Below are 26459 nucleotides of genomic sequence, written 5' to 3'. Positions count from 1 at the left end.
GCATACCTAAACAAAGGAAGCAGATAGAGGACCATATTACAGATACACATAATTATATGACACAGTGCTCCCTAATTGTAATGCCTTATTACTGTAGGGTGCCACCCTTAAAAAAAAAAAAATATATATATATATATATATATATATATATATATATATATATATATATATATATATATATATATATATATATATATATATATGCTGGCTTCCAAAACTAGTGTATGAAGAAGCTCTGAGTGACTTTATAAAGATGCTAAAGTTAGAGACAGATATTATAAAAAAACACTAACCAAGGACAAATAATACTCATAAAAGGATAAAAATACATACAATAATGAAATAACACTGTTAAAATAACCACGACAGAATAAAATCAGAAGACTAAATTATAAAGATAAGTCTTAAGCCTTGATTTAAAAGTAGCCACTGTGGGCGAAATTACATGATAAGGCACAGAGTTCCACAGTTGCGGAGCCCGAACACAAAAAGCAACCTCTCCTTTCTTTCTAAACCTTACCCTTAGAGTGCAGAGCAGGCCACTATCAGCTGACCTCAATGCACGCTGAGCCGATAGCGAGACAATTAATCTGGTGCCATTCCATTTAGTGCTTTAAACATAATTTATATAATTTTAAAATCAGTTCTATATTTCACTGGAAGCCAGTGCAGAGATGCCAGCACAGGAGTTATATGTGCTCTCTTTTTTGTTCTGGTGAGAACCCTGTGTATTCTGCACAAGCTGCAGCCATGATGAGGCTTGTTAGTAAGACCAGCAAACAGGGCATTACAGTAGTCCAGTCTAGATTAAATAAAGGCATAGACTACTTTATCGGCACTGGAGAATGACAGAAGTGATCTAATTTTTACTATTTATTAGATGATAAAAAGACAGCTTTGTAATTATTTTAATATGCGACTCATAACTTAAAGCAGAGTCAAAGACAACACCCAGATTTCTCACCTCGGATTTTAAATTCGACCTTGCTGAAGAAAATCTTTTAACATAAAAAGAGGTTAATATAGATATTTAATTTAAAGCCAAGAACCACGTTAAGTATCTGCAGCTTTTAAGAATAACATCCCAGACACCAAAATCATACAGTGTGTAGCCCATTTTTCTAAGGAATTAATGATAACTTGCTCAAATCAATGTAGAAATGACTCAGATTTCAATACTTTGGCAGCACTGACCTCCAGTGGCAATATTGTAGCCAGTTACCTTAAAGCTACTATTTCTTCCGTTATGCTGAACCGAGGAGCAAATTAAATACATCCAATATTTGTTAGAAGGAAGTTAGTGTATTTTGTTAAGTAAGCTGTTAAAATACTCTTGAAGAAAACTGCTAAAATGGTTTTAATTATATTCATTTATCTATCTGTTCAGAACAAGCTGTAAATCAAGATTACACAACATTGTTGTTTGTTCCATAATACATTCTACTACTGTTATTCACCCTTTAAAATGAAAATAAATATTGTATGTGGAAACCAAAAATATATATAATTTAAAGAAAACTTACTTATCAGCCTGTGATATTTCTCGATTTGGTGTTGCACTCTGTCCTCTCTCTTTTTGCCTCATTTGGACACTTGTAATTGCAGGTGTGTCTTTTTTCTCCATGTGTTGAGTCAGAAGGTTAGTAAGCTTTGTATTTTCTTGGACACTCTGCATCCTGTTCAGGTCACTTTCAAAGAGCTCATTAGTAGAGGGGTGCTCTGGGACAGAAGATATGCTTTTGGATTGAGAAAGTTTTAGAGTAGCCAAATTACTAGGTACTGGATTTGTAGTGGAATTATTCTTCAGCTCCTCATCTTTCAGTGGAAGCACAACATTTGATCCTGAAGACCTTCTCAAAAACCGCTTTTTGTTAGACTCCTGAATTATGGAATACAAATATACATTTTTTATGAATGTTTATGTTTTCTCACAACCACCACATACAATTTAAATATCTCTTCTAGATGGGAATGTTGTATAGTTTTCCAAATGCAAGACTTTGCAGTGACAAAATATCTCTGATATGAACCCCAAATAAATAAATTCACGAGGCAGGAGCCATGCCTGCGTAAAGGGACTACTAGAATAAAGAGACCAAGTGCTTAACACTAACAAGAATAGGGGTTTCCCCTTTACTCAGAAAACCGCCCTCCAGGTGAGGCCGAAATGATCGACCTCCAAGGCCGGGAAGCGAGATAACTTCCCACAAGAGGAAACTAAGGAAGGATACAGGATGAACAAAGGTCTCCCTGGCTTACTGAGAAATCTAAATTGAGAGAGGTCAGACTCGGCTGACGCTCCGAGGTCGCATGGAGAGCCTCACAATCTTTGCAGGGAGAACAAAAGTGCTGGAAAAGAGATAAAGAAATAAACACATAAAGAGGGCCAGAGGTCTCCACCCCGCCTCCTCCCCCAGCTGTAAGAGCAAGTTCTGCTCACCAAAGCTTTGCTCTCCTAAGGGGGAGACTGCCATGGGTGCACGTGAATAGACTTAAGCAAGAGAATGGAAAATGAAATGTAGTTAGAAAAGTTTGGGCCGGGGGGTCCCCTCTGTTCAGGGGAAACTTCCTCTCGGAGGGCGAGACAACACTGAGAAGTGAGCTTCACTTGCCCCCAAAAGAGGACCGCCATCTCCCCGCAACTGCACCACCAATGCAAAGAAGAGAAAATTGTGTTAGTTAGAAATGTTAGTTAGTGATTAATTACATTCTTTTTTTTTTTTTTTTTTTTAAGTACTAATCTAGCCACTCAGTGGAGAGGAAAAAACACTCTTTTTGTGGTCTTGCAGAGAGATGGCCCCCACTCTGGGCATGCTAGCAATACTTTGTTGAGCAGAAATAATATCAGGGAGAGAAGAGCGAATGTAAAATTCGACTGCACAGGTGTGGCTGCTGTAGGGATGTCACGGTAAACCAGTTTTACGGTAAACCGTGGTATAAACTGCCTCAGTTTTGAAACTGCAACCATTTTTCTATACCGATTACCGTTCATGGCATCTGTGTTTTTTTGTATTCACCGTTTGTCCAGTGGTGAGCCGCACTGGCATTTTGGAGTTTTGTTTGTTTGTTTCCCGATAATTTTAGTTTATGAATGAGCAAGACAGTGATGCAGCAACTATTTCAGCCAATTGCTGTGCAGGTGCTGGCATTTAGTATTTCAACCAATTGGCACTAAGCAAAACTATGCAAGGGTGGGCGTTCATGGTTTCAACCTATCGCTGATTGTATCAGCATCTGCTGTGAGAGACTGCATTTACTGTATTATGCTTTCGCTAACTGTGAGGTCGGATGGCAAACCTTAAAAATAAATCTCTAACTTATAGAACACCACATTTAAAACAATCAAGAATAAAAATATTTTACTATGTTGTCGTAGCAGTAGTAGCTGAGAGACTCCGGCAGCATGTGCATAAACTCTAGGATTAAAGTACAGCATAAACTCCGGGTGAGATCCCTCCAAGAAAATAGTTTGAACACTAATTTGAAGAAAGTATAGTAATGCATGTTTTTATTTATTTCACGCCTCATTAATGCAGTGGTTTCACTTGCATGGTAGTTTCTATACTGTATTTTATAAATTCTGTGACGTGAATAGAATACGTTTTAATTCAAGTTACGTAATTTGTCCCAGTGCTAAACAAAACAATTGTGCTGCATGTACGGTTTTGCCAAGATTGTACCGTATTGCTACTGCACCATAAAGATAATACAGCTGCATAAGGATTATACCTTTCTACCACAGAATATATTCTTAAGAAATTGCGTGAGAGAAGTGGCTTATGAACAGTAAGTATATAACTTTATTATTATGTATATTATTTAAGTAAGCTGGGAAGCTGGGAAAATATAAATCAAATTCTGTTTTTACGTAGCGTGTGTAAATTGTACTGTATTACTGTGGATACCCTACCCCCATTTGCAACCTAGTTTTTATTTTGCCTCTTGAAAATCAGGCTGTTACCATACAGAATGCGCGTTTTCACCACTTTTTTTTTTATTTTATTTTTTTTATTGTTTTTAGTGGAATCACTATAACCTTATGAAGTAGAACATACAGTATGCATTGTGATTAAATACCTCCACAAGAGGAAATAAGAATTGTGAATTTTCTTTTATGCAGATCTAGACAATGTCTGACTGCCTAATAAACATTGCTGATTTAAAATGTAAATCTTCATATCTGCAACGTGTCTGCCTTGCTGTTCCGTTTAACTCAGATACTGTAATAAAATAAGTATGCAGTCGTGTTGCTGTTAACAGTACACTGACTAGCGAACTTCCTATAACTTGCTGTACATTAACATATTTTTTTAATTTATTTACACATTCAATATTCCATTATGTATATAGGTATGTACACATTTTTTAAAACAACCCCCTGCCTCTGTAATTTGATTTGTTGTACAGTGTATAGCACCTTTTTCATTTGCAAATGGAGATTTCAAAGCCAGACCATTTCATTAGTGTGGTATAATTAAATAGACATTCTGCTGTAATATTTTGTTTTTCAAATTGATGGAAACTTTTTATTTTCCCAACAAGTTTTGTAGCAGAAATTTAACTACAGCAATTTAACATTAAGATTTATTTTTAAACTTATTTTAAAACTTTTTGTTAAAAAATGACTTGACCACAGTGTATTTCTTTAAATAGCCATTTAAAAACGGATTACAAAAAAATGACATTATACTGCGGTAGGACGATAACCGTGGTATATTTTTTGACAGTTACCACACCGTCAAAATGTGTGGTAAGAGTAGAGTAGAGAGCCAGTTTATTGTTATAATAGAATTGTTAGTTGATAAAGATAGGATTGGAGAGGTTAGAGGGGTTGCGACAGGAAAGAAAGTGGGATAAATAGGAATAAGAGCAAAGAGGTGAGGAGTTTGCACAGCTGAACAAATTGCCCCTGTCGTAGCTGATCTGTTTTAGAAATGCGAAGAAAAAGGAGATAGTGAGAGTCACGAATGAGAGAGAGGTCGCAAGAACGAAGACCCAGGGATGGAAAACTTGAGGGGGAGGGGACAGCAAACTCAGAGCAGCGAAGAAAACCAAAGAATGAACTGATTCTATGACATGAATTGAGATGAGGCAATAGAGAATAGCTGAAGTGATAGGGAGATAGGAAGGTGGAGGAGGAGGGACACTTTTTTGCCATTCCCCTAAAAAGGTAAACAGCAGGGACAGATGAGAGAGGAGGACAAGAAATGCACAATAGGCGATAATGGTATTGAATTCCAGCTAGATAAGTTTTCATAGTTCCCAGGGAGAGATGCAGCTTGTCTTTTGCATGAAAGAGAAAATAAAGAATTAAATCCTGGTTGAATGGAGAAGGGGAGATGTGATGTTGCTTGCAGATGGTTGTGAACGTGGACCAGCCTGTTGAAAAGGAGAAGCGGATAGAAGGAACGAGGGCATCAGCCACATAATCTTGAGCTGAAGTCAGAAGATTGAAAATGGATTAAATTAGTTGAAAACCAGTTTGCTGAATGGAAGAATGGGTAGAGGGAAAGGTTGAGCTGAGGGAACCAGATGTCTGAATTGAGCAATCTGAAGTAGGGATGTCGATTTAAGCTGAGGAGGATGATTTTTGATTTCTGGAGTTCAGACATCTGAGAACCATTGATTAAGAAAAATTGAGAATTGAGGGAAGGGAGGGGCTGGAAACGGGCCCTCCATGAATCCCTTTGAGATCTCGGAATTGATGAGACAGTCAACGGCTTCTGGTTCCTTTATAGGAGATTGGAGGTTTTTACAAACTATAGAGGAAGAAGGGATGGATTTTAAACCAGTAGAAAAAACATTAGTAAGGCCACAAATTAGATAATTATCAAAAAAAACAATCAGGGTGATATTGAAGAGAGCAGGGATGTTGATGGGGTAGAGGCGATTAGTAATGATGAATGGCATTTAGATGAAAGAGGGAAGATGGAACGTGAATGAGCATCACCACAGAAACTGCACATATGTAAAAAATGGCATCCTTTGGAAAAGCAGAATGAGGAATTGAAATTATTGCACAGCTGTCTGCCACCGGAATATTTGATGGGTTTTCCATGAGAATCTTTCCTTGATGAAAAAGCAGGCGCAGCTAAAGAATTAATAGGAGAAACTGCACACACACGATTCCTGAAGAAAGGAGTGGTGTGGAGAGCAGGGGAAGAATAAGTTGAGGCTGATGAGGAGGCTGAAGAGGAGGCTGCTTTTGGACACAGAGAGGTAGAATGGGAGGTAGAAGCACAAACTCTGCAAGCGCTAGGATGGAGACCACTGAAGAATCTAGTAAACAGATCAGGATTGGGTTGAGACCAGACACTCAGTGTACTGTCCAATGCTAACCGAGATGCTGCTTTGACTGAAAAAGCTTTATGATATTCATAAAAAATGGTACCGCCATATCTGAGAGATCAACAATAAAAAAGGACATCAGGAAAAACAGAAAATACAAGCACAAATTCTCAAAGAGTAAGATTCTTACACAGCCGAGGATCCCGAGATTTAACAGTAACAGACAAATCTCCACAGTCAACTACCCCGTGATCCAGAAATTCTGAGGTTGCACTAATAATATTGCATTTGAGTTGAGGAGAGAGAGAGAGTGACGATGAACTACAGAAGCAGAAGAGGATCCACAAATAGAGGCGGTCCCTAGAGTGAAGAATGGCAGCTCAAGAGCAGGTGTGGGTGTGGCTAAAGCAGTGGAAGTGACAAGCGCTGCTGCTGGTGACACTGATGAGGAAGTAATGGCTGCCGGTTCCAAGAGAGTGATTCTGCTATCTAGCGCATCCAGGTGGTCAGATCTGTAGAAATTGAGGTAGAAAGAGGATGAATGCTTAATGTCGTTAAAAATCTGATAATGCAAATCAGAGGAAAGATCAGATGAAACTGAAGACTGAGTTGTGGTCACGGGATCTGCAGCGAGTGAAGATTGCACATCAGAGGCGGAGCGTGAACTGACAAGTTTGGATCTCTGCTGTGACATTTGAGGGAGAAAAACAGGCTCAAGCAATATGGAATTGCAATATGTATCTTATAAAGCAGCCCGGTTGCTCCCTGCTTCAATGGGCAATCATTTTTTGAAAAGAGCTTTCAGGAATTTGTTGATAGGCCAATCCTTGTAAAAAAAAAAAAGTTGCACTGGAGAATCATACTGAGGTTTAATGCTTTCAGAGCAGTGAGAAGGAATGGGAGCTTCTTGAGCTTGGGGAGCCGAGACAGTGAGACTGGGCACAGCTGTTGAAGCAGCAGGATTGGCGGAGGCTTGATGGAAATCTTCGGCAGCACTGTCAGATACAGGAGAAGCAGGACGGGCAGATTTCTCTGAGAATTTTTTCAGCTGATTATTTGTTGAAGGAAGACAGCCAGCAGGATAAAAAAAAAATCTTCATCCGAGTCAAATGAAAACGAAAGATGCCTCGGGTGAGTAGTCATTTTAAACAAATTGGAAACAAAGTTTTTAGTTTTTTAAAGTCTGAGTCTGCAAATATGTGTGGTAAATGCAAACTAAAAAGCAAGACAAGAATTAGGGAGCTGGCTAGAGTTTAAATAGGTTGACTGACAGGTAATTGTAGCGGGATGACTCAAAGGGAGGAGCCCAGCTCCATCTCCCCAAAATACACCAAGGTTCTACCTAAATTAAATGCAGTAGGCTACGTATGATTTTACAAAATATGAACTTCATCAAGATGCTTACCTCTTGTGAACTAGCAATTGGTCCAGCCATCATGCCACGTACTATGCGACTTGACCTGGGTTTTTGGAGCTCTGTAAATGCATTTTTAATCTCTGTAGACAGCACATCCACTTTTAAACTATTGCTGTCCTTTGCATAAGAAAAAGACCTTTGTTGACTACCTCTCTCCCCTTCTGAAGATGAAGCGTTGCTTCCTACACACGTTGTTGATATTTTACTGATACTTTGAGAAGTTTTGTATGAAAGCAGCTTGTAAGATGTGCAAGCAATATCATCAGAAGATCTGAAAAAAGGAAAAACAAACAGATTTTTAATTAAAAAGAAAATTAGGAACAAGAAACAACCTTAGGTGAAATACTTCAATCATTTATATTAGAAACGCAGTTGGCAGGAATTTATTTATTTTTTATGAGATTTATGGGATTATTGTTAGATGGTTTTATTGCTCCCAGAAGAAAATGTGGGCATCCTCTGCATTCAAAACCATTTCCTATTAACATACAGCATTTTGAAGCAAGTGCCAGAATAAAAAAAATAATGTGCTTTATATGGCTTCTAGATATCATTCTAGAATGATTATTGAAACAGTATAATTTATACTATTGCGCTTTAACTGTAAGAAAATTACAATGTTAAAGCCTGTTTTGAGTGCTTCCGCCAAAAAAGTCTGAATTCAATTTTGACATCTGTGACTACATCTGTCACTAGAGGAAAACAAAGCACAAACGTACACACAATATTGCACTGTACCCAGCTTGTTTGACAGACTTGTAGAGGTATATACTGTACTTATTATTAAATTATTTAGCCGACTTACTTATCACATACTTCTTATTGTTATTTATAATTTTATTAGGCCTAATATTTATTTATAATACTATTATATTGTTACTAAAACAGTAAAAATAATTTTAGCAATGGTTAAATGGTGTGCTGTAATGTTTTGTGGTAATTCCACTTACAGTGGACATAGTGTCCACTTATTTCCAAACGATCCTGCTAAAAGGTGACTTTGGGTCAAGTTTGTCCTAATTAAAAGGAAAGCTTTTCATGAGACGTTGAAATCCGCGATTTGTGGCAATCATTTTTGCCGTCAATTAAATTATTCTCAGAATACATTTCAGTCTCTGCTTTGACCTCACCTCAGATAGGTGTACGGGAATGCTTTGCATGGAAAAAAGTATTAGTGAAAGTAAAATCAACCAGCCCGTCAGCCCACTTCAAGTTCAAGATTTCTGATGCAGAAATCGTAAAAGAATGATTCCGCTCATCCAGCTTTTTAGGTAAGCTTTGGATTTACAATGTTATCTTTAAAATGTTGATATGCTTGTGTGGCCTTCATGTGACATTTTGTTCACCCTCCCCCACCACCAAATATATATATTTATATATTTTTTTAATAAATAATTAACACCCTTACAAAATGTACAATAATAATATGTTATCAAGGTAACGAGGTAAAAACAGCTGAGTTTCCCCGAAATATGCGGAGTACGCTACCACCACCACAATACAAACTACTGCTCTTACAAATAATAATAATAGTCGTGGGTTTCATAAACACACACACACACTACAATATGCACTTTTCACACTACTTACAGTTAACAAGGACCTTATTTAATTTGCCTCTGGTATTGTGCTATTTAATTGCCAGATAAGAAACATGATACAACAGACCAAAATACACATAAGTTAACTGCAATAGCCGGGGGGAGCTGTACAGAATTTATAACACTGTGTAACAAATTATTTTTTTTTTTGGTTCCTGGGTAGTAAGTGTTATTTCCTAATTGCTTATGCCTCAAAAGTATAGAAAATGGCTATTATTCCCCACAAACTTTGCTTTTGTGACCAGGACGCTGATATTTTGAAATTTACCTATTTTCCAGAACATTCCAGATAGATTCAGTGCTGAGTAAACTTGGAGTAACTTCTAGAATTTTCTAGAACTTTCCAGAAATATAAATAGTAGTATAAATACAGGGGCCTTAAGCCCACCAGTTCAGTTTAGTTCCAGCTGCCTAAGTGGATACATATCTGCATTTTTCTGAGATGGCATCAAGGTCATAGGAGACTTCAAAATGGTGGCATTCCTGATGGGTCTCCAAGGCGGTTTTACCAAGTTTCCCTGCTATCTTTGCCTTTGGGACAGCAGGGACACCAAGGCGCACTACCACAGGCGGGACTGGCCACAGCGGACCGAGTTCTCTGTGGGGAGGAACAACGTCAAGTGTGAGCCACTGGTGGACCCCCGGAAGGTGCTGATGCCACTACTGCACATCAAATTCGGCCTTATGAAACAATTTGTCAGAGCTCTAGATAAGGAGTCGGCAGCCTTCAAGTACCTTCAAGACTTCTTCCATAAGCTGTCTGAGGCAAAGGTCAAAGCCGGTGTCTTCGTCGGACCACAGATAAAGAAGATTCTGGAGTGCAATGAATTCCCCAAGAAGCTCACTAGTAAGGAGAAAGCGGCTTGGAACAGCTTTGTCGCAGTGGTTCGGGGCTTCCTGGGCAATCACAAGGCCGAAAACTATGTGGAGCTGGTTGAGACTCTGGTGAAGAACTACGGCACAATGGGCTGTAGGATGTCCCTCAAAGTCCATATCCCTGATGCTCATCTTGATAAATTCAAGGAAAACATGGGAGCGTACTCGGAGGAGCAAGGCGAGTGCTTCCACCAGGATATACTGGACTTTGAACGCCGCTACCAAGGACAGTATAACGAGAACATGATGGGAGACTACATTTGGGGGCTGATTCCTGAAAGTGATTTACAGTATAATCGTAAATCTCGAAAAACTACTCACTTCTAAATCTTTTGTAGTCATTTTTGTATTACTTTAGTATAAATACATGTTAATTTGGATTCATATGTTGTTTTTTTTCTGACTTTATGTGAACGAAAAGACACAAATTTGCCCGTTTTCTCATTGGAAATAGGTAAATTTCAAAATATCACTGTCCTTGTCATAAAAGCAAAGTTTGTGGGGAATAATAGCCATTTTCTATACTTTTGAGGCATAAGCAATTAGGAAATAACACTTACTACCCAGGAACAAAAATTGTGTTACATAGTGTAATCATACCAATCAGCATTGCCAACCCGCTGACACGGGGGCATATCCCTTGCATTCCTGATGCCAGGATCACTATTTTCCATTGCTGGAGGTTCAAACTGGTAAGGAATCAGGCCTCCAGCCACTTCTTCTACCCCCAGTTTATTCCATTTGAACCCTCACTCTCTCTGGCCTCACTGTCATAAAGATTGTTCAATTTGTCGGAGAAATCAGAATGATCACTTTCACACTCTGAAGCCATTGTATACTGGTATCTCTTCGCAGCACGTTTTTCTCTAGTGACATTACGCTAGCCTCGTGTATCTTCATTGCGTGGTCTGTGTTTTCCAGAATTATTGACCTTTTTATGCCTCACAGAATGTTAAAATCGACCAGTGACATGTAATATCTGGCCCAATATGAAAGTAACCCAAGTACGGCCCAAAAGCCAAAAAATTATTTTCTATGTGAGATATGGACTTTAATTACACCTTTTTAATTGTTTTCAATGACAGCTTTAGAAATAGTATTGACTAATAATACAAATGTATGGTTTTATAAGAGATAATATCCATAAGATTGTAAAGTCAAAATTGATTGGGAAAAAGGGTTACGTTTGTTGCTTCAGGCAGCAAGCTGAGCCTGACCTTGTTCTGGGTAACTGCAAATGATATCATAAGGTTTACATCATACCTGTAAACATCAGTTTTACTTTGGTTTGATACTGCGGTACTCCCACCTTTCTCCTCATCAGATACGTCACAAACACTAACTGAAGACATTACTGAAGACCTAGATGTAGGCACTGTGTTTTTCTGAAATAAACAATCTTCTGTTCTGGTGTTAGTCATATTCTGGTTTTCCATACAGTGTTTTACTATAATCTCTATCATTGCTTTCAGTGGAATTTCCTGGGCCTGAAATAAACAAAAAAATACAATTAATTAAAAAATAATTGTATATACCGGTCACCAGTCTGAGACCGAGTTAATGCTTGATAGAAAAAAAAAGAAAAGTCTATAGTCATCCTCAAATATTTGGCATCAAGATCAAAATATACTCAAATATTTGGCATCAAGAACCAAATATATACACTGGCGGTCACAATTATGGTGTCACCAGTCTTGAAACAGAATGGGGGGTAGGATGTTATTGGTCCTTTTATGCCACTCAGATACCTTACTTACTAAATATATGATCAAGCCATCTCAAGTGCAGTGGACCCCAAAACTGAATATTTGCCAGTTTTCCACTTCCCCAAGCCCCTTTCTCACTAAAATATCTTGGTATCTGTGAATAGTATCCTTTTTTAAATATATGCAAACAATTTAAATGTACTAGCAATGCAGAATGACATGTTTCTGAAATGGTGACTTGCAAAAATCACTTGTGATATCATTCACCACTGCAGAAATATACCATATATTTTTGCTGAACAAATGTCCCATTTAGTAGTAAATAGATACTATCTGTGGTACCACTACACTTGTGGGATTGATTGTTTATTACAATATTTTACATATATTTAAAGAGGAAATTATTAACTATTCCAAGAAATCAATATATTTAGTGAGGAAGGGGCCTGAGAGGGAAAGTTTGACAATAAAAGCTCCACTCCTAGTCATTCGACATTCCTAAAAATAAACATTTTGGGGTACCACTGCACTTGTGAGATGGCTTAATCATTACAATTATTTGCAGATGTCTAAAGAGGAGGCGATTCAGGGATAATAATATATTTAGTAACTAAGAGGTCTGAGTGGGAAAGGGAAAGAAATGCCCCAACCCCAAGGCTGGTTACACCATCATTTTGAATACCAGTGTTCACTATTTTTAAAGGAAAATCTTAAATTTTAGGTACACATATATATCCCCCCCCCCCCCCCCCCCCCCCATTGACCTTATTCTTTTTGTAAAGGGGTTCCAAGTTCAAAACTCTTCTTAGATCATTTCTGTTGTTAACACTTGAATTTGTGCGAGGCAGTTCTTGATCCATGATTGCAATGGTCTTTTTTAAACCCTGAAAAAGGAAATAGCATTACCAGTCTATATAAAAGCTACAACGTGTTGTACTGTAGAGCATGCCTCATTCAATCTACAAATCCAATACATATATAGAAGGTTCAATATTCAAACACAAATACAAAAAGCCTGATAAGATATGAATCTACAAAGTATTAGTTGCATTGTGCTATTTTTACTATTAGCAGTATTGTATCATTACGCAATATTATAATATGTTACTTAGAGCGGTCATAGTTATACTTAAAGGGGGATGTTTGAAACGACTAGGAGTTTTACTGGCACTAAACTAAGGCAGCCGATTTACCTGCTACCAGTACGCTGCACAAATAATAATAATAATAATAATAATAATAATAATAATAATAATAATAATAATAATAATAATGTAATTGAAATATTTACTTTCTCTAAACGTTAATAAAATAGTCGTGTTTCTATTTACTCAGCACCGATAATCTACTGCATGGCAGCAATCTTTTATGGTTTAAAAATGACCGACGATTTGCATCTGCATAAAGTAATATAGCCATATATACTGGTAGCTTATATAATTACCACATACAGTAGTTTAAAATAATTCTCGTTATAATATTTATATATTGTTACCTAATACCAGTACAGTAAAATAAAAGGTGTTAAGTATATGTGATTTGCATAGTACATGCAGAATTGTTTACCTTTCGACTGAGATATTCCCTTACTAAAGAAGCAGCCACCTCTTCCACTAAAGCGTTATTCATTTTGCATAACGCACAACTCAACCTATATAGCTGAAGAAAATATATATAAATTAAAAAACGAAGACATTTGAGTTAAACGTATGCATTCAGTTTGCTTGTGTTTAGTTTGTATTGTTGCACTGTGCATCTGCAGCATTCAAAACCTGCAACGGAAGTCGCGCCTTCCCAACTCAGATTGGACAGAATGGGTGTTACGTATTTGTATTAGACAATTGTATTGGTCAACTTTCACATCAGTTAGATTTCAGTGCCGTGCGTCGAGGTTTCGTTGTCATAGAAAAGCGTTGCCAAGGAGATGGAACTGCGTCGTTGCCTCTTGCAATGAGTTTGGAGCGTATGGAAGAAACAGGCAAACTTCCACGATCACTCTGCAACAACTTGTCCAGGTGTAAAGTGTGAAGCATAAGCTATGTCAACGCTGAGAAATGTGCTCCCTTTCCCCTTTCCAATATTTAGGAACTAGTTTTTAAATTGCTTGTTTTTAAAAATATGCGGTCCACTACCAGAAGCCCTTGAAAAACAACATATGTCCTGTTTTATATTCTGTTTTTAAACTTTCTTTTTTACGTCAATTATTTAAATCGTCTCAAATTATTTCAAAAATATTAATTCATATACTTGATTTTTGTTAAATTAAAAAATTAAATTAAAACAGAAGACAGGCAAACTGATTTTGTGTGTGTGTGTGTGTGTGTGTATATATATTGTTGTTGGATATATATATATATATATATATATATATATATATATATATATATATATATATATATATATATATATATATATATCCAAAAACGATTGTTGATTTCCACGACCTACTGCCACATAATAGAAATAGAAATGATATACAGCTTGTACAATTCTACATTACAACAGTATACAGAACAGTGGATAAACAAACTCTGTTATGCCCTGTGGTAACTATACCATAGCAACCCGATCCATTTTATTGTGATAGTTATATTTGTTCATTGTTTTTTGAGAGACACAGCTGAATGCTGTCTGCAGTGCATGTAATACAACCAGGGACGTCGCTAGGCCTATTTTAGGGGGGCTTTAGCCCCCCTAAAATATTAATTAGCCCCCCGAAATAAATCAATATATCAGTCAATATATTTTCTCTGTGATTTCTTTTTTTTTTTTTTTGGTCAACCGTTCCATCGCATCTTAAACTTCTTACAGGGCGCGCACTAGGACCTGGGGGAGGCTGCTGCACGCGCTAGTGACTGTTAGGCCTGCTTGTAGCTAACATTTTGGTTAACATTAGCAACTTCTGTGGCTTGAGACTGCTAGCTAACAGTAACGGACAGGAAAAGGCTCTGACAGGACGGATTCATGCAGATAGGCTACGATGTGAATTTGTGGTAAGTTAGAACAGAGAGAGAGAGAGAGTATTCACTACTATAGACTTTGGTCATAATCAAAGCTTTGTTTACCAATACGTTTTTATGTGAGGCTGCCTGTAAGTTACAGTGTAACACAGACGTTGCGAGCTAGCTAACGGTAACGTTAACGGTGTCTTTTAAATTCGACATAACATAAGTTATGTGGCGATGATATCTAATTAACGTTGTATTTAATGTAGTTTTGCTATCTGTGCCAGGCTATAAATGAGACAGATGACGTAACATCATGCACATATCTTTTCATACTCAATTGCTTTCATTCAGTAGGCCATTGCAAAACAATTATCAGTAGGTCGTGTGTAGAAAAGGTGACATAGTGTTGATCACAATGTCATTGTATTATCCTCATTTTCTCAACTGTAGGCTAGCTAACGACTAACGTTAGATGGATATACGGAAATTCTTCAAGAAAGGCAGTGCCAGCAGCTCTGCCAAAGGCCAGTCCGGTGAGAAATGAAGATTTTACCAGTTCAAACAAACAAATTAAAACTTAAACTGATTAATCACCTATTAAGCCTTGAGTTATTGTAAATATGAGTTTAATACATGTCAAAACACAGCAGACAAGAATGAGGGAAAGAAGCTGGAGGCTGACAGGGCTGAGGGAGCATGTCTGATGAAGGTTAGTGATAAAAAAAAGTGAGTAGATGTTTAAGCTTTCAGTTAAATTTGTACAGCATATGACAGCATATGTCTTACTTTTGTTAGGCATAAATAAATGATGTTCATGATATCTTAAAGGGTCATGCAGAAAGAGAGGCTTCTGTGCAAGGCAGAGATCAACAGGCTGTATAAGTGAGAGAGCAAGCATGCCCAGAGAAAGAGGGACAAGAAACAGATCCAGAGCGAGAGGAACAGCAAACAGATCCAGAGAGGGAGGGACAACAAACAGATCCAGAGAAAGAAAGTAATCAAGCTGCTGCAGCAACTCCTTCCACAAATGAGAGCGATTTAGGTGACAAAGACACTGGTTCCCAGACAAGTGGTACACAGAAAAGGGCATTTCAGCACTGCTGGTTTGAGAAATACAATTGGGTAGAGTACTCTGTCCACAAAAACGCAGCTTTCTGCTTTCCATGTAGAGTTTTTGGCAAACACATTAAATTTGATTCTTTTGTCAGTAATGGCTGCAAAAATTGGAAAAAAGCTTTGTTTATCTTCGGTAAACATGAGATGGCACAAACACACAGAGATAGTGTTGTGGCATGGCAAAGCTACCAGGCAACTAGCAATCATGGGAACATTGCTCAGATTTTAACATCTGCCCATGCTAGTGATATTGCAGAGAGAAGGGAGTATCTGAGGAGAATTGTTGCGGTCACCTCAATGTTAGGAAGACAGGGACTCTCTTTCCGTGCCAATGATGAATCTAGTGAAAGCACAAATAGAGGGAACTTTCTTGAATGTAGGAGCTTTTGAAGGAGTTTTGATGCCCAATCGATAGCAAATGAGTTGCAACAGCAGCTCCAAATGAGAGGGGTAGCAGGCCTAAAGTGCGTTGCACAGACCTATGATGGTGCAGCTGTCATGAGTGGGTCCAAAGGAGGTGTGCAAGCACATTTCAGAGTGCTGCATCCGGAGGCAATTTATGTACATTGCTATGCTCATGAGCTTAATTTGGTGTTGTGTCATACTTGCAGGAGGCTGCTGAGTTTTTCAGTTTCTTGGAGAATGTGTATTCGTTTTTCAGTACATCCCTAGTTAACCACCACAAGTTCAAAGAAGCTCAGTCCAAACTTGGAATAGCATCAGCTGAACTTGTACAGCTCTCAAACACTCGCTGGGCATGCCAGCTGCGGTCCATAAATGCAGTCCTGGACACTTTAACTGCTATTTTTGATTGTCTATCTGCCATTGGATCCCCCATGGCTGTTGGTCTGAGAGCAAAGCTTCATAAGTTCTCCACCATGTATTTGCTACTGATGTTTCAGTCCCTTCTTTCTATAACTGAGGGACTACACAAGTTCCTCCAGAAAGAGACTGTAGACCTGGCAGAAGCTTGTTTCGGCAAACAAGCTGTATGTGACACACTGATAGGCAAACGCACAGACGCATTTGCCACAGAACTTTATGACAGAACCAAAGCACTCTGTGAAATTCACAATATTCCAGAGGCAAATGCAGCAAGAAAGCGCAAACAAAGGAAAATGGGAGATTTTGTGGTGGAGACCTCCTTGGGTTTAGGCACAGAATTGTCATGTTCCCAAACACTGAAAACAGAGTTGCTCCCCTGCTTGGACAGGATGGTTTGTGAGCTTGACCAGCGATTCTCGACTGTAGATGCAGGTCTGCTCAGAGACATACAGGCATGCAGCCCCAACTCAAAAAACTTCCTAGATACATCATGCTTAACTGAGTTTGCCAAGCACTACGGTATTGATGTTAAAACAGAAGAGATGTTGGTGGCCAGAAACTTTCTTGCCCGGAAAAGAGAGGCTGGATGTCCTCCCAAAGATATGCTTGCTGTGCAAAACCTCCTGGATGATGATATGTTTCCTTCTCTGAAGGAAATCATTCAGGTTGCCCTCACAATTCCTGTGAGCAGCTGCTCCTGTGAAAGGTCCTTTAGTGCACTGTGCCGGCTGCACTCCTGGTTGCGTAAGACAATGGGTCAGAAAAGGCTTGCAAGTCTTGCAGCCATGTCCATTGAGGGTGAAGTGCTTGGGCCACTAAGCCACAATAGTGTCATTGACCGCTTTGCCACCTTTAAAAATAGGAGGTACACTTTGATGCGTCCACCCACAAAATAAGCATCAAAAGAGAGAAGCAGGAGGAGCAGTTCTGTAATATAGGTTGTAATATTTGTTTGGGATCTTACTTTTTTATCAGATTTTATTCCTAATTATTTTTCAGTTTTTTTTAATTTTATTTAGCTCATTAGTTGAATTTAGTTTTGCCCCATTGTGGATGATACTGTTTAAGATGTTCCATGTGTCTGAATTATTGGGTTAATTTTGAGCAACAATTAACAAAAGGGTGAAACTTAAATAAAGATTTTTTTCTAATGGTATAATATGACCTGCATGTCTTCTCATTTCTCTCTCTCTCTCTCTCTCTCTCTCTCTCTCTCTCAAAATAAAATCCAAAAAGTATTTTGGCTACATAGTACAGCCATTTTTATGCCTTTTGTTGGTGTTGGATGGATAGGGACAGAGTGGACTTTAATTTCTTTATTTGGATAGAATTTAAGTAAGTCATATTAGATCAGTGTCTAACACAAACTATGAGACAGGTATACTTTTAGCCAACCTTGACCAAAAATAACCTTATTTTGATAGATTTTACACCCGTTGTTACTCTAAAAATACATGATGAAAATATGTTTTGGGGGCTTTAAAAAAAATCCTGGGGGAGTATGCCCAGACCCCCCTAAAAGAGGCTTAGCCCCCCTATCCATGAATCTCTAGTGACATCCCTGAATACAACCAATTAGGGTCATTCATTCCATACCAGGTCACCTTATGGTGAATATCAGTCTCATGATCATGACATTGTAGCCTACATTTCATTCTCTAAGAAAACCATCCCTTTGTATCCCTCTGCTGCATATTTGAAGATAAGACTCCTAGACCTGTTCTGCATTCTATGTGGTAACTGTAACCCATAGATGACACTAAGGGCCATTTACACAACCGTGTTGTTTTTTTCATATACACAACCCTGCTGTTTTTTCATATACACAACCATGCTGTTTGCATATACACAACCATGCTGTTTTTCATATACACAACTGTGCTGTTTGCATATACACAACCGTGCTGTTTGCATATACACAACCGTGCTGTTTGCATATACACAACCGTGCTGTTTTTCATATACACAACTGTGCTGTTTGCATATACACAACCATGCTGTTTGCATATACACAACCGTGCTGTTTGCATATACACAACCGTGCTGTTTGCATATACACAACCGTGCTGTTTGCATATACACAACTGTGCTGTTTTCCATATACACAACCATGCTGTTTGCATTGTCACAGACAGTTCTAGCACGTCCCTTTTGTGCTATAAGGGGCAGCAGTGTGGAGTAGTGGTTAGGACTCTGAACTCTTGACCGGAGGTTCATGGGTTCAATCCCAGGTGGGGGACACTGCTGCTGTACCCTTGAGCAAGGTACTTTACCTAGATTGCTCCAGTAAAAACCCAACTGTATAAATGGGTAATTGTATGTAAAAATAATGTGTAAAAAAATAATGTAATTGTATGTAAAAATAACGTGATATCTTGTAACAATTGTAAGTCGCCCTGGATAAGGGCATCTGCTAAGAAATAAATAATAATAATAATAATAATGTCATTAGATCCTTTTGCATGGAAGGCCTCGGTTGCAAGGGTATGCGGTTCTTTGATGGACCCAGATTCAGTTCAAATGTGTTTGCCCACTGATGATCGGAATGAAAATGCAGAGATGGGAGCCCAGCTAACAAGATTTAAGTTTTTGCAGGTATCAGACTTTTAAAGACTGTCATCCACACCTGTGAGCAGAAACTGACTCACTGAGAGCAGAAACTGACCCAAGACACAGCTACTGGAAGCAGGCTGATCTTTGGGATACAAATTGAACATTTTTGAACTGCAACAAATATTATAATGACTATAATGAGTTTTACAGAATGTACAACCATTAGAAAATATTATTAGCAGATCTGTGTAAGGCCTGTGTGGAGAAGTTCTTTGCATTGAAGGTCAGACTGACCTGCTGAAAGGTCCAAACCTCCCTTATCAGGCAAAAGCAACTTTTTTAATTAGACTCAGTCTCAAAACATTCTGATCCAGAGAGAGCAGAATGGTAGAATTTATGGAGCACAGTTAATATGCTAGAAGCAATCGAACTATGTTTGATTATAGTAAGAAAAAACAAAAGTATTTAAATAAATAAGAAACCTAATATAATAACATTAAGTAAATGTATGAGCAGTCCTAAGTGTAAATATTTAATTAATATTAATATTAATAATAAAAAATGAGCCTCTTGCCTTCTGTGTGTCTCAATGAAGTAAAATAGAATTGCAGTTTATAAGAGATTGCTATATTGACATATCTGAATTAGAACTACATGTTATAAAATCATTTAAAGTATAAACTGTAAACTTGTTGAAGGAATACAACTAATGTTGTAACCTTGTTGTCACCTGCTTGTAGTAAAAGCAGTGTTGAAGATGACTCATTGGTTTGGCCGATGAAGCAGGGATTTTTGATGGTCAGCGATTTAAAAGCCAAGATCATCTCTATAATGAGCGATCTCGTTAATATTAACGAACAGAAATACCTTTCGGATAACAGAAAATAGGAGTTTATCTTACAATAATCATTTCCTATATATAATAGAAATGAATTAGAACCTGGCAGGAAGAGATGGGAATGGAAAGCGTAGGACGTGTTAATAAGTTAAGTTAGATATTGGTTTAAAATAATGAGTACTGAAAAATGCTTACGATAGTGTTTCATATTAATCAACTCTAAAATTGGCAAAAAGCAAAGGTTGTCTTAAAATCTGCTTTGACTGAATTTTGTATGAACAGTGAAGAAGGTCAGACATAGTTCAGTCACTATAACACTATTACATTCTAATATGTTAACAGTGGCCTGTATTTAGATGTAAATAACTGGACCTTTCATTGAAACCTTAAATTACTTCATAACAGATCAACAGAGTAAAATAATAGTACAATTTCTAGGAGCAACTGTTTAACCTATGTTCCCTCCTTCTCCCCTATCTGTTTTAGATGCAACCAACAGGGGCACCAGGCCAGGTCGTGCCCATCGGCAATGGAGTGTGACGTGGCGTCATGTAATTGGGCATCAGAAGTGGGTAAGCGAGGGGAGAATGGTCGGGAGGGGCCTTGTATTGTTAATGCAGTTTTAGGAAAGGTGGAAACCCATGCATTAGTGGACACCGGATGTGGGCAGATCTTAATTAAGGCAGCTTTCTTAGGTGGTGTGTCGTGGCAGCCACAAGGCCAGGTGGCTATCTCCTGTATCTATGGAGACACGGCGACATACCCTACTTTAAAAGTATATTTAAAGTTTTTCCTTTCCAAACTGAGATGTTTTCCCCCTTTTTTCGTCCGAGAAAAACTAATAAAGAGAGACAGAGTAAAAAGTGGGAGGAAGCATTAATGAGACGAGGCTGGGGTCTGGTGGGAGAATGCGTTGATGGTAACAAACGGCAATTAAAAGCAGTCGGTACACAGTGTGACCGAGAGGGTGAGGTTACTGGGCCATCTAGGGCAGATGCCACTCAATATACCGGACATGTGGCGCTAAAGCGTGGACATAGTGTGGGGCCAACACAACGACCCCTCACTAGTGCACACTTGGGGACAGGTCCGGTCTATTGAAGGTAAGGATGTTGACGGCACTGGGGCGCTAGTATTTCCATATTTCATTATCAGAGGGCAATTGTTGTATAGGGTAAACCTTGCCACAGGCACAGGACAGCCTGTAACACAATTATTAGTTCCCCCGTCTTGTGGTCCCGAGGTCATGAGGCTGGCGCATGATATCCCTTTTGCGTGGCACCTCGGACAGTGTTCGCGCTAGGCCGCGCCATTGCGCCAATAACCCCCCTGAAATAAAAAAAATGTCCCGCTGAATTTCTCTTAACGCGTCCCCCTTCCCAGACCAGACGCAATACCAATACACAGTATATTAATGCATTTTGTATTAACATGACATATCTGACGACAGGCTAATCTTTTTTACTTGTTTGTTTACACTTGCGTTTTCATAATTAAACTCCCGTGCTTTTATTCTCCAGTCCAGTAGAATGCGCTCACACCCTCCCTGGTTACAGTCAGGACGACAACATCAGGCTTGTTAACAACATGGCCTGGCGGAAATATAACCTCGTATCCCTGTTACACCCGACCATTACTTCTGGAAGAATAAGTAATCAGCTTCGGCAGTGACTTGAAATGCAGGCTATTATATTTGTGCTTAAAAATACTGTGTGCAGTAGATTTGCGAAACGAAAACCGCATCATTGACTAAAAAAAAAAAAAAAAAGTAGCCTACGGTAACGTTAGAAAATATGTGAAATGTATATATATATACATATATACAGTGTATGTGATTTTATACAGCACTGTATATATGCCTAAAATACAGCTTGCATTGAGAAAACACCACTGGAATAAAGGAAATTATTATGTAATACAGTTCACGAGCATTCACGGTTTTGGTAAGTAGCATTTTCAAAACCATATCACTATGTGCAGTACCAACGAAATACATATTGTATATTTGACATTTTATTTTTAGAGTTCTGTGTAACACGGGCCATTGTTTAACCTTGAAAAAAATTAAATAGAGTACCTGAAGCAGATATACGAGTTTATCAAATTGTAACGACCCGGACAATTGTATTGTTGCAGGACTTGTTGTCTGTCCCGTTTGTCTTGTCTATCTTTTATGTTATGTGTATTGTAAGGGGAACGGGTCACGCCGTTAGTTAGCAGCGGGAAAAGGGTGACTGCAGACCATGGGTCGATTGGTTGAGCCGGTCAGTGGCGGGAGATGAGGGGAGGTTATATAAGGTGGTGGATGAGTGACAGAGGGAGGAGAGACTGAGAGTGACAGCGATTTGAGAGAAAGCGAGAGAGATAGCAATAGAGGATAAATAAGGGTTTGTTGTTTTAGTGGTGTGAATTCCGGACCCTGACAGGAATTCTCTGTTATTCAAATAAAAATTCGAGACCGAGAATTCCACACTGTCTCCGTGAGTCCTGCTTCATAAACCTGACAAAAACGCTACAATATCAACACCACCAACGTGTGTTGTAAAAATAAAAATAAAAAATGTTTTGAAAACTGTCCAAAATATTTACTTGGGGGCTAAGAATGAAAAATGTCAAGAAAAAAATGGAAGTTTTTTATATGGAAATAGTCAAAATAAAGGGGAAACTGGAAGGTAAGAATTTACCAGTCAGGACAATGGCATTTAAATACTACTACTATTAAACTGTATCTGTTGGTAATGTGGTTTTATTTAGTACCACTTGCCAATCTATTGCAAACTTTTGTCATGTAATCAACGTTTAGGCTAGTCGCAAACACCAGACTGATGTGCTGTGACAGAGCGTTCAGTGCACACATGACTAATTTACATATTAAATATGTACGTTTTAAATAAGCCCTGTTGTTTAAATGTCATATAAACAGTTGGTCTGTCTTTGGGATAAAAAATTACACATTTTAAAAAAACTAAAAGCCTAGTCTTTAACTCATTTTATTTCCTGTGTGCGTTCATGCCTGCAAATCGATATTTATTTTTTTCAATGACCCGATTAAAGTTTATTGTAACTTAAGTACTTCATTTCAAAATACAGAATGTATGGCCAATCAGAAACCAAAGTATTGCCATGCAGTCTAATTTGACAAGCCGTTACGCCTGGTGTGAGTGTTTTTAGCTTTCAATCCAGTAAAAAAATAATTGTTGGCTCACTACTAGTACATTACTAGCAGAGGGCGATCAAGACGAAATACCGTCAGAGATTAAAAACGCCCCAAAAATGTCTTGCGACTGAAGCTCTGTCCAATTTTCCTGCCCTCATCAGTGATTTGTGTGGTAACAAGCAAGGACATCCATCACACTGATACTAGGTAAGCGTTTTATTATTCAGAGGTTTCGTTGATTTTAATTAATTATTTACAATAAAATGATGATGTTTCCAACAACTAGAAACCTGTTTGAGGGACTATTTTTAGCCATTCTTTTATAATACTGTAACTTTTATAATTGTATCTATCACACACTCCAAGGTTTATGCATTTTGTTTTATCGTTATTGTACAGACTTTTTTTCTGTTTTCATTTTATGACTATCTCAGATGGGGATATGCGGTGGACTACATTTTTTGGAAAGGGGTATGCAGCTTAAAAAGATTGAAAACCCCTGTTCTAATGGGATCTGGTACAATGAATATCCTCTACTCAGTGACACACCAGCGTCACTGTGACACATTTCCCAATATTTTCCCCAAAAGTGACAGTGAGTATTGTAGAGACACCTTGGTTGCATCTACAGCTTTACAGTTTTATTTTTTGTTCTTCAGAAACAAAAGGTCCGTAAACTCTGTTGGCATATTTAAAACAAACAAAAATAAGAAATGGTGGTTGGTTCTGAATCAAAGATATTGACCACCTCACTGAAGAAAATGTCCCCCTAAAATTTTGAGAGGGGGCCACATTGACCCTCAGTTTGTAAGTAATAAATAATAATAAAAATAATTTATTTCTTAGCAGACGCCCTTATCCAGGGCGACTTACAAGATATCACATTATTTTTACATACAATTACCCATTTATACAGTTGGGTTTTTACTGGAGCAATCTAGGTAAAGTACCTTGCTCAAGGGTACAGCAGCAGTGTCCCCACCGGGGATTGAACCCATGACCCTCCGGTCAAGAGTCCAGAGCCCTAACCACTACTCCACACTGCTGCCCACTGCTGCTAAGTCCTGGAGCAAACACTGCTCGGAGCTGACAAAACAAGGGAACGAATATTGGTTCGATTTTATTTGGTAGGGCTTCATAATGATGTGTCAAAATATGTAGCCACATGCCCAGACTGCCAGCGAGTAGCGCTGGGTCAAGTGCACCTCGTCCCTTTGGTCCCACTGCAATTATTTCCACTCCTTTTGAACCCATTACAATGGACATAGTGGGCCCTTTACTACCTTCCCGACCTGTAAGGGCAATGTTTAAAGGGGACAGAGTACCCTGGACTGGATGGCCCGACAATACATTCCCAGGGTTAGACGGAAGTCGGCCATCTAGAAAGGGGGCTGAGCTACGATACACTAAATCATCGACCCAGAAGGGAAACAATGTAGCAGCTACGGATTGGACGAGTGGTTGCACACATTAACCAAGGGGTCATGGTTGAGGGTATATAATGGGACGTAGCGAGATGATCTCTTCCTTATTATGGTTACGCTAAAACTGGAAGGACCTGTGTGCTATAGAAAGTGATTTGTTTGTTTTGTCTGTCTGTCTAAAACTCTGTTATTTGTTCACTAGACTAGAAGGCTAACACGATCCGGAGATGTCACTTACGGCCAGCACTAAACCTGGACAACACTGCACTACTTGTTCACCTATAAATTGTACTTTCACCACAACCACTACAACACTCACTTTGGACTGGTGACCGTGTTTGTGTTTTGTGTGTATTGGATTATTGTTTATTATTTGCGAGACTGCAAACCTTAATTATTCACTATTGCCACTATTGTTTACTGTTTGGTCATCAAACCCCTTAGATTAAAATAAACAGAAACCATTTCACCCTTACTTTGTTGTCTTTTTTATTATTGGATTACTGCACCTGCACTGCACCTGCTCTACACCAGCACACTAATTACCACTTTGCCACAATGGCACACAATAATGCTGGGATGGGAAGTAAATGGTAATGTGATTAACATTCACAGAGCAGATCATTTTGGATTATTTATAACAACTGTCGAATACAGAGTGAATAAGCATATTTCCAACAAGCTTCCCAAATCTGTCTTTTGATTCTGTGCATCCAAAGACTTGTAATTAAACATTTTATGAATTACTGTTTAGTATTCTAAGTATCTTTAACCAGCAGTTTGTGAGGACAAAACTGTTGTGACATAAATTATATATTAAACAAACAGGGATTTTTTTGTTTTTTGTTTTTGTTGTTAATCAAATTATTCTGCCTTTAGTTTTTATTGCAGCTGTGGTATCATTCAGTAAAGCAAAAATTGTAAAAGGGGTACTTGAGCTGAAACCTCCAGACAGGGGTACTGTTTTTTAAAAAAGGTTGAAAACCACTGTTCTAGAACATTGCTTGTAACCTTTGAATTCCATTTTCAGTGTTAATCATATTATACCATTTGGAATGTATTGGACAATTGGCCCAGATATGATTGTCTCACTTCAGCAGCTCAAAAGTGCAAATTAAGTAATTATTTGATAGTGTCCACCAGAGGTCAGCAGAGTCTAAGACATTACATTACTGTCAATAGTCAAAAGGGCATTTGTTGCAAATCAATCAATCAATCAATCAATCAATATAAATTTTATATAGTGCCTTTCATAGTGGACCACCATCACAAAGCGCTTTACAAGACAGTGAGGAACAATGCATAATACATTAAATACAGGGCATAGTACATTAAATACAACATTAAAAAACAATGCAAACACAATTAATACAGGCACAATACATTAAATAAAAGGCTAGGATGTGAATTCTAAAAATTGTGGATGTGTGTGTCAAGCAGAATCATACGGATAAGATGGAGTGAAAAACCTGAAATAGCAATTTAGACAACAGCTGATAACAGATACCAGGCTTAGAGAGCAGTAAAAGCAACAGAGAACAAGTGGGTCTTGAGAGTTGATTTGAAGCGAGCGATTGTGGGAGCTGCACACACTAAAGCTGGGAGAGAGTTCCAGAGAGTATGGGCCATGAAGCTATTTTTGCGTTACATAAGTACACTTTTACACTTACACTTTATAAATATTTATTATAGTATACTGCAAAATACTTT

At 38.3% G+C, this 26459-nt stretch overlaps 1 protein-coding gene and 1 long non-coding RNA gene across 3 annotated transcripts in view; one reads left to right on the top strand and one right to left on the bottom strand.

The window, feature by feature from the left end:
* LOC117435455 (probable ubiquitin carboxyl-terminal hydrolase MINDY-4) overlaps positions 1 to 13680 on the bottom strand; it is a 56817-nt gene extending 43137 nt beyond the window's left edge. The window contains exons 1-5 of one of the 2 annotated variants that reach the window (XM_034058610.3): positions 13455 to 13680; positions 12653 to 12772; positions 11446 to 11669; positions 7694 to 7976; positions 1524 to 1879 (exon numbers count right to left, since the gene is read on the bottom strand). In XM_034058610.3, the coding sequence (XP_033914501.2) occupies positions 1524 to 1879; positions 7694 to 7976; positions 11446 to 11669; positions 12653 to 12772; positions 13455 to 13517 (1046 nt within the window). In that variant the 5' untranslated portion in view covers positions 13518 to 13680. The remainder of the gene's footprint in view (positions 1 to 1523; positions 1880 to 7693; positions 7977 to 11445; positions 11670 to 12652; positions 12773 to 13454) is intronic. The other variant, XM_059017963.1, reaches the window with a different exon arrangement.
* A 1042-nt stretch (positions 13681 to 14722) lies between these two features.
* LOC117435736 (uncharacterized) lies at positions 14723 to 25224 on the top strand. Its single transcript, XR_009320354.1, has 4 exons — positions 14723 to 14881; positions 20655 to 20740; positions 23760 to 23920; positions 24952 to 25224. It is a non-coding gene; the product is annotated as an uncharacterized LOC117435736 (long non-coding RNA).
* Positions 25225 to 26459: the final 1235 nt, after the last annotated feature.

Source organism: Acipenser ruthenus, chromosome 3 (assembly GCF_902713425.1).
Source record: "Acipenser ruthenus chromosome 3, fAciRut3.2 maternal haplotype, whole genome shotgun sequence".
NCBI classification, from domain to species: Eukaryota; Metazoa; Chordata; class Actinopteri; order Acipenseriformes; family Acipenseridae; genus Acipenser; species Acipenser ruthenus.
Note: the sequence above shows the minus strand (reverse complement) of the source record. Positions and strands in the feature narration are given on the sequence as shown.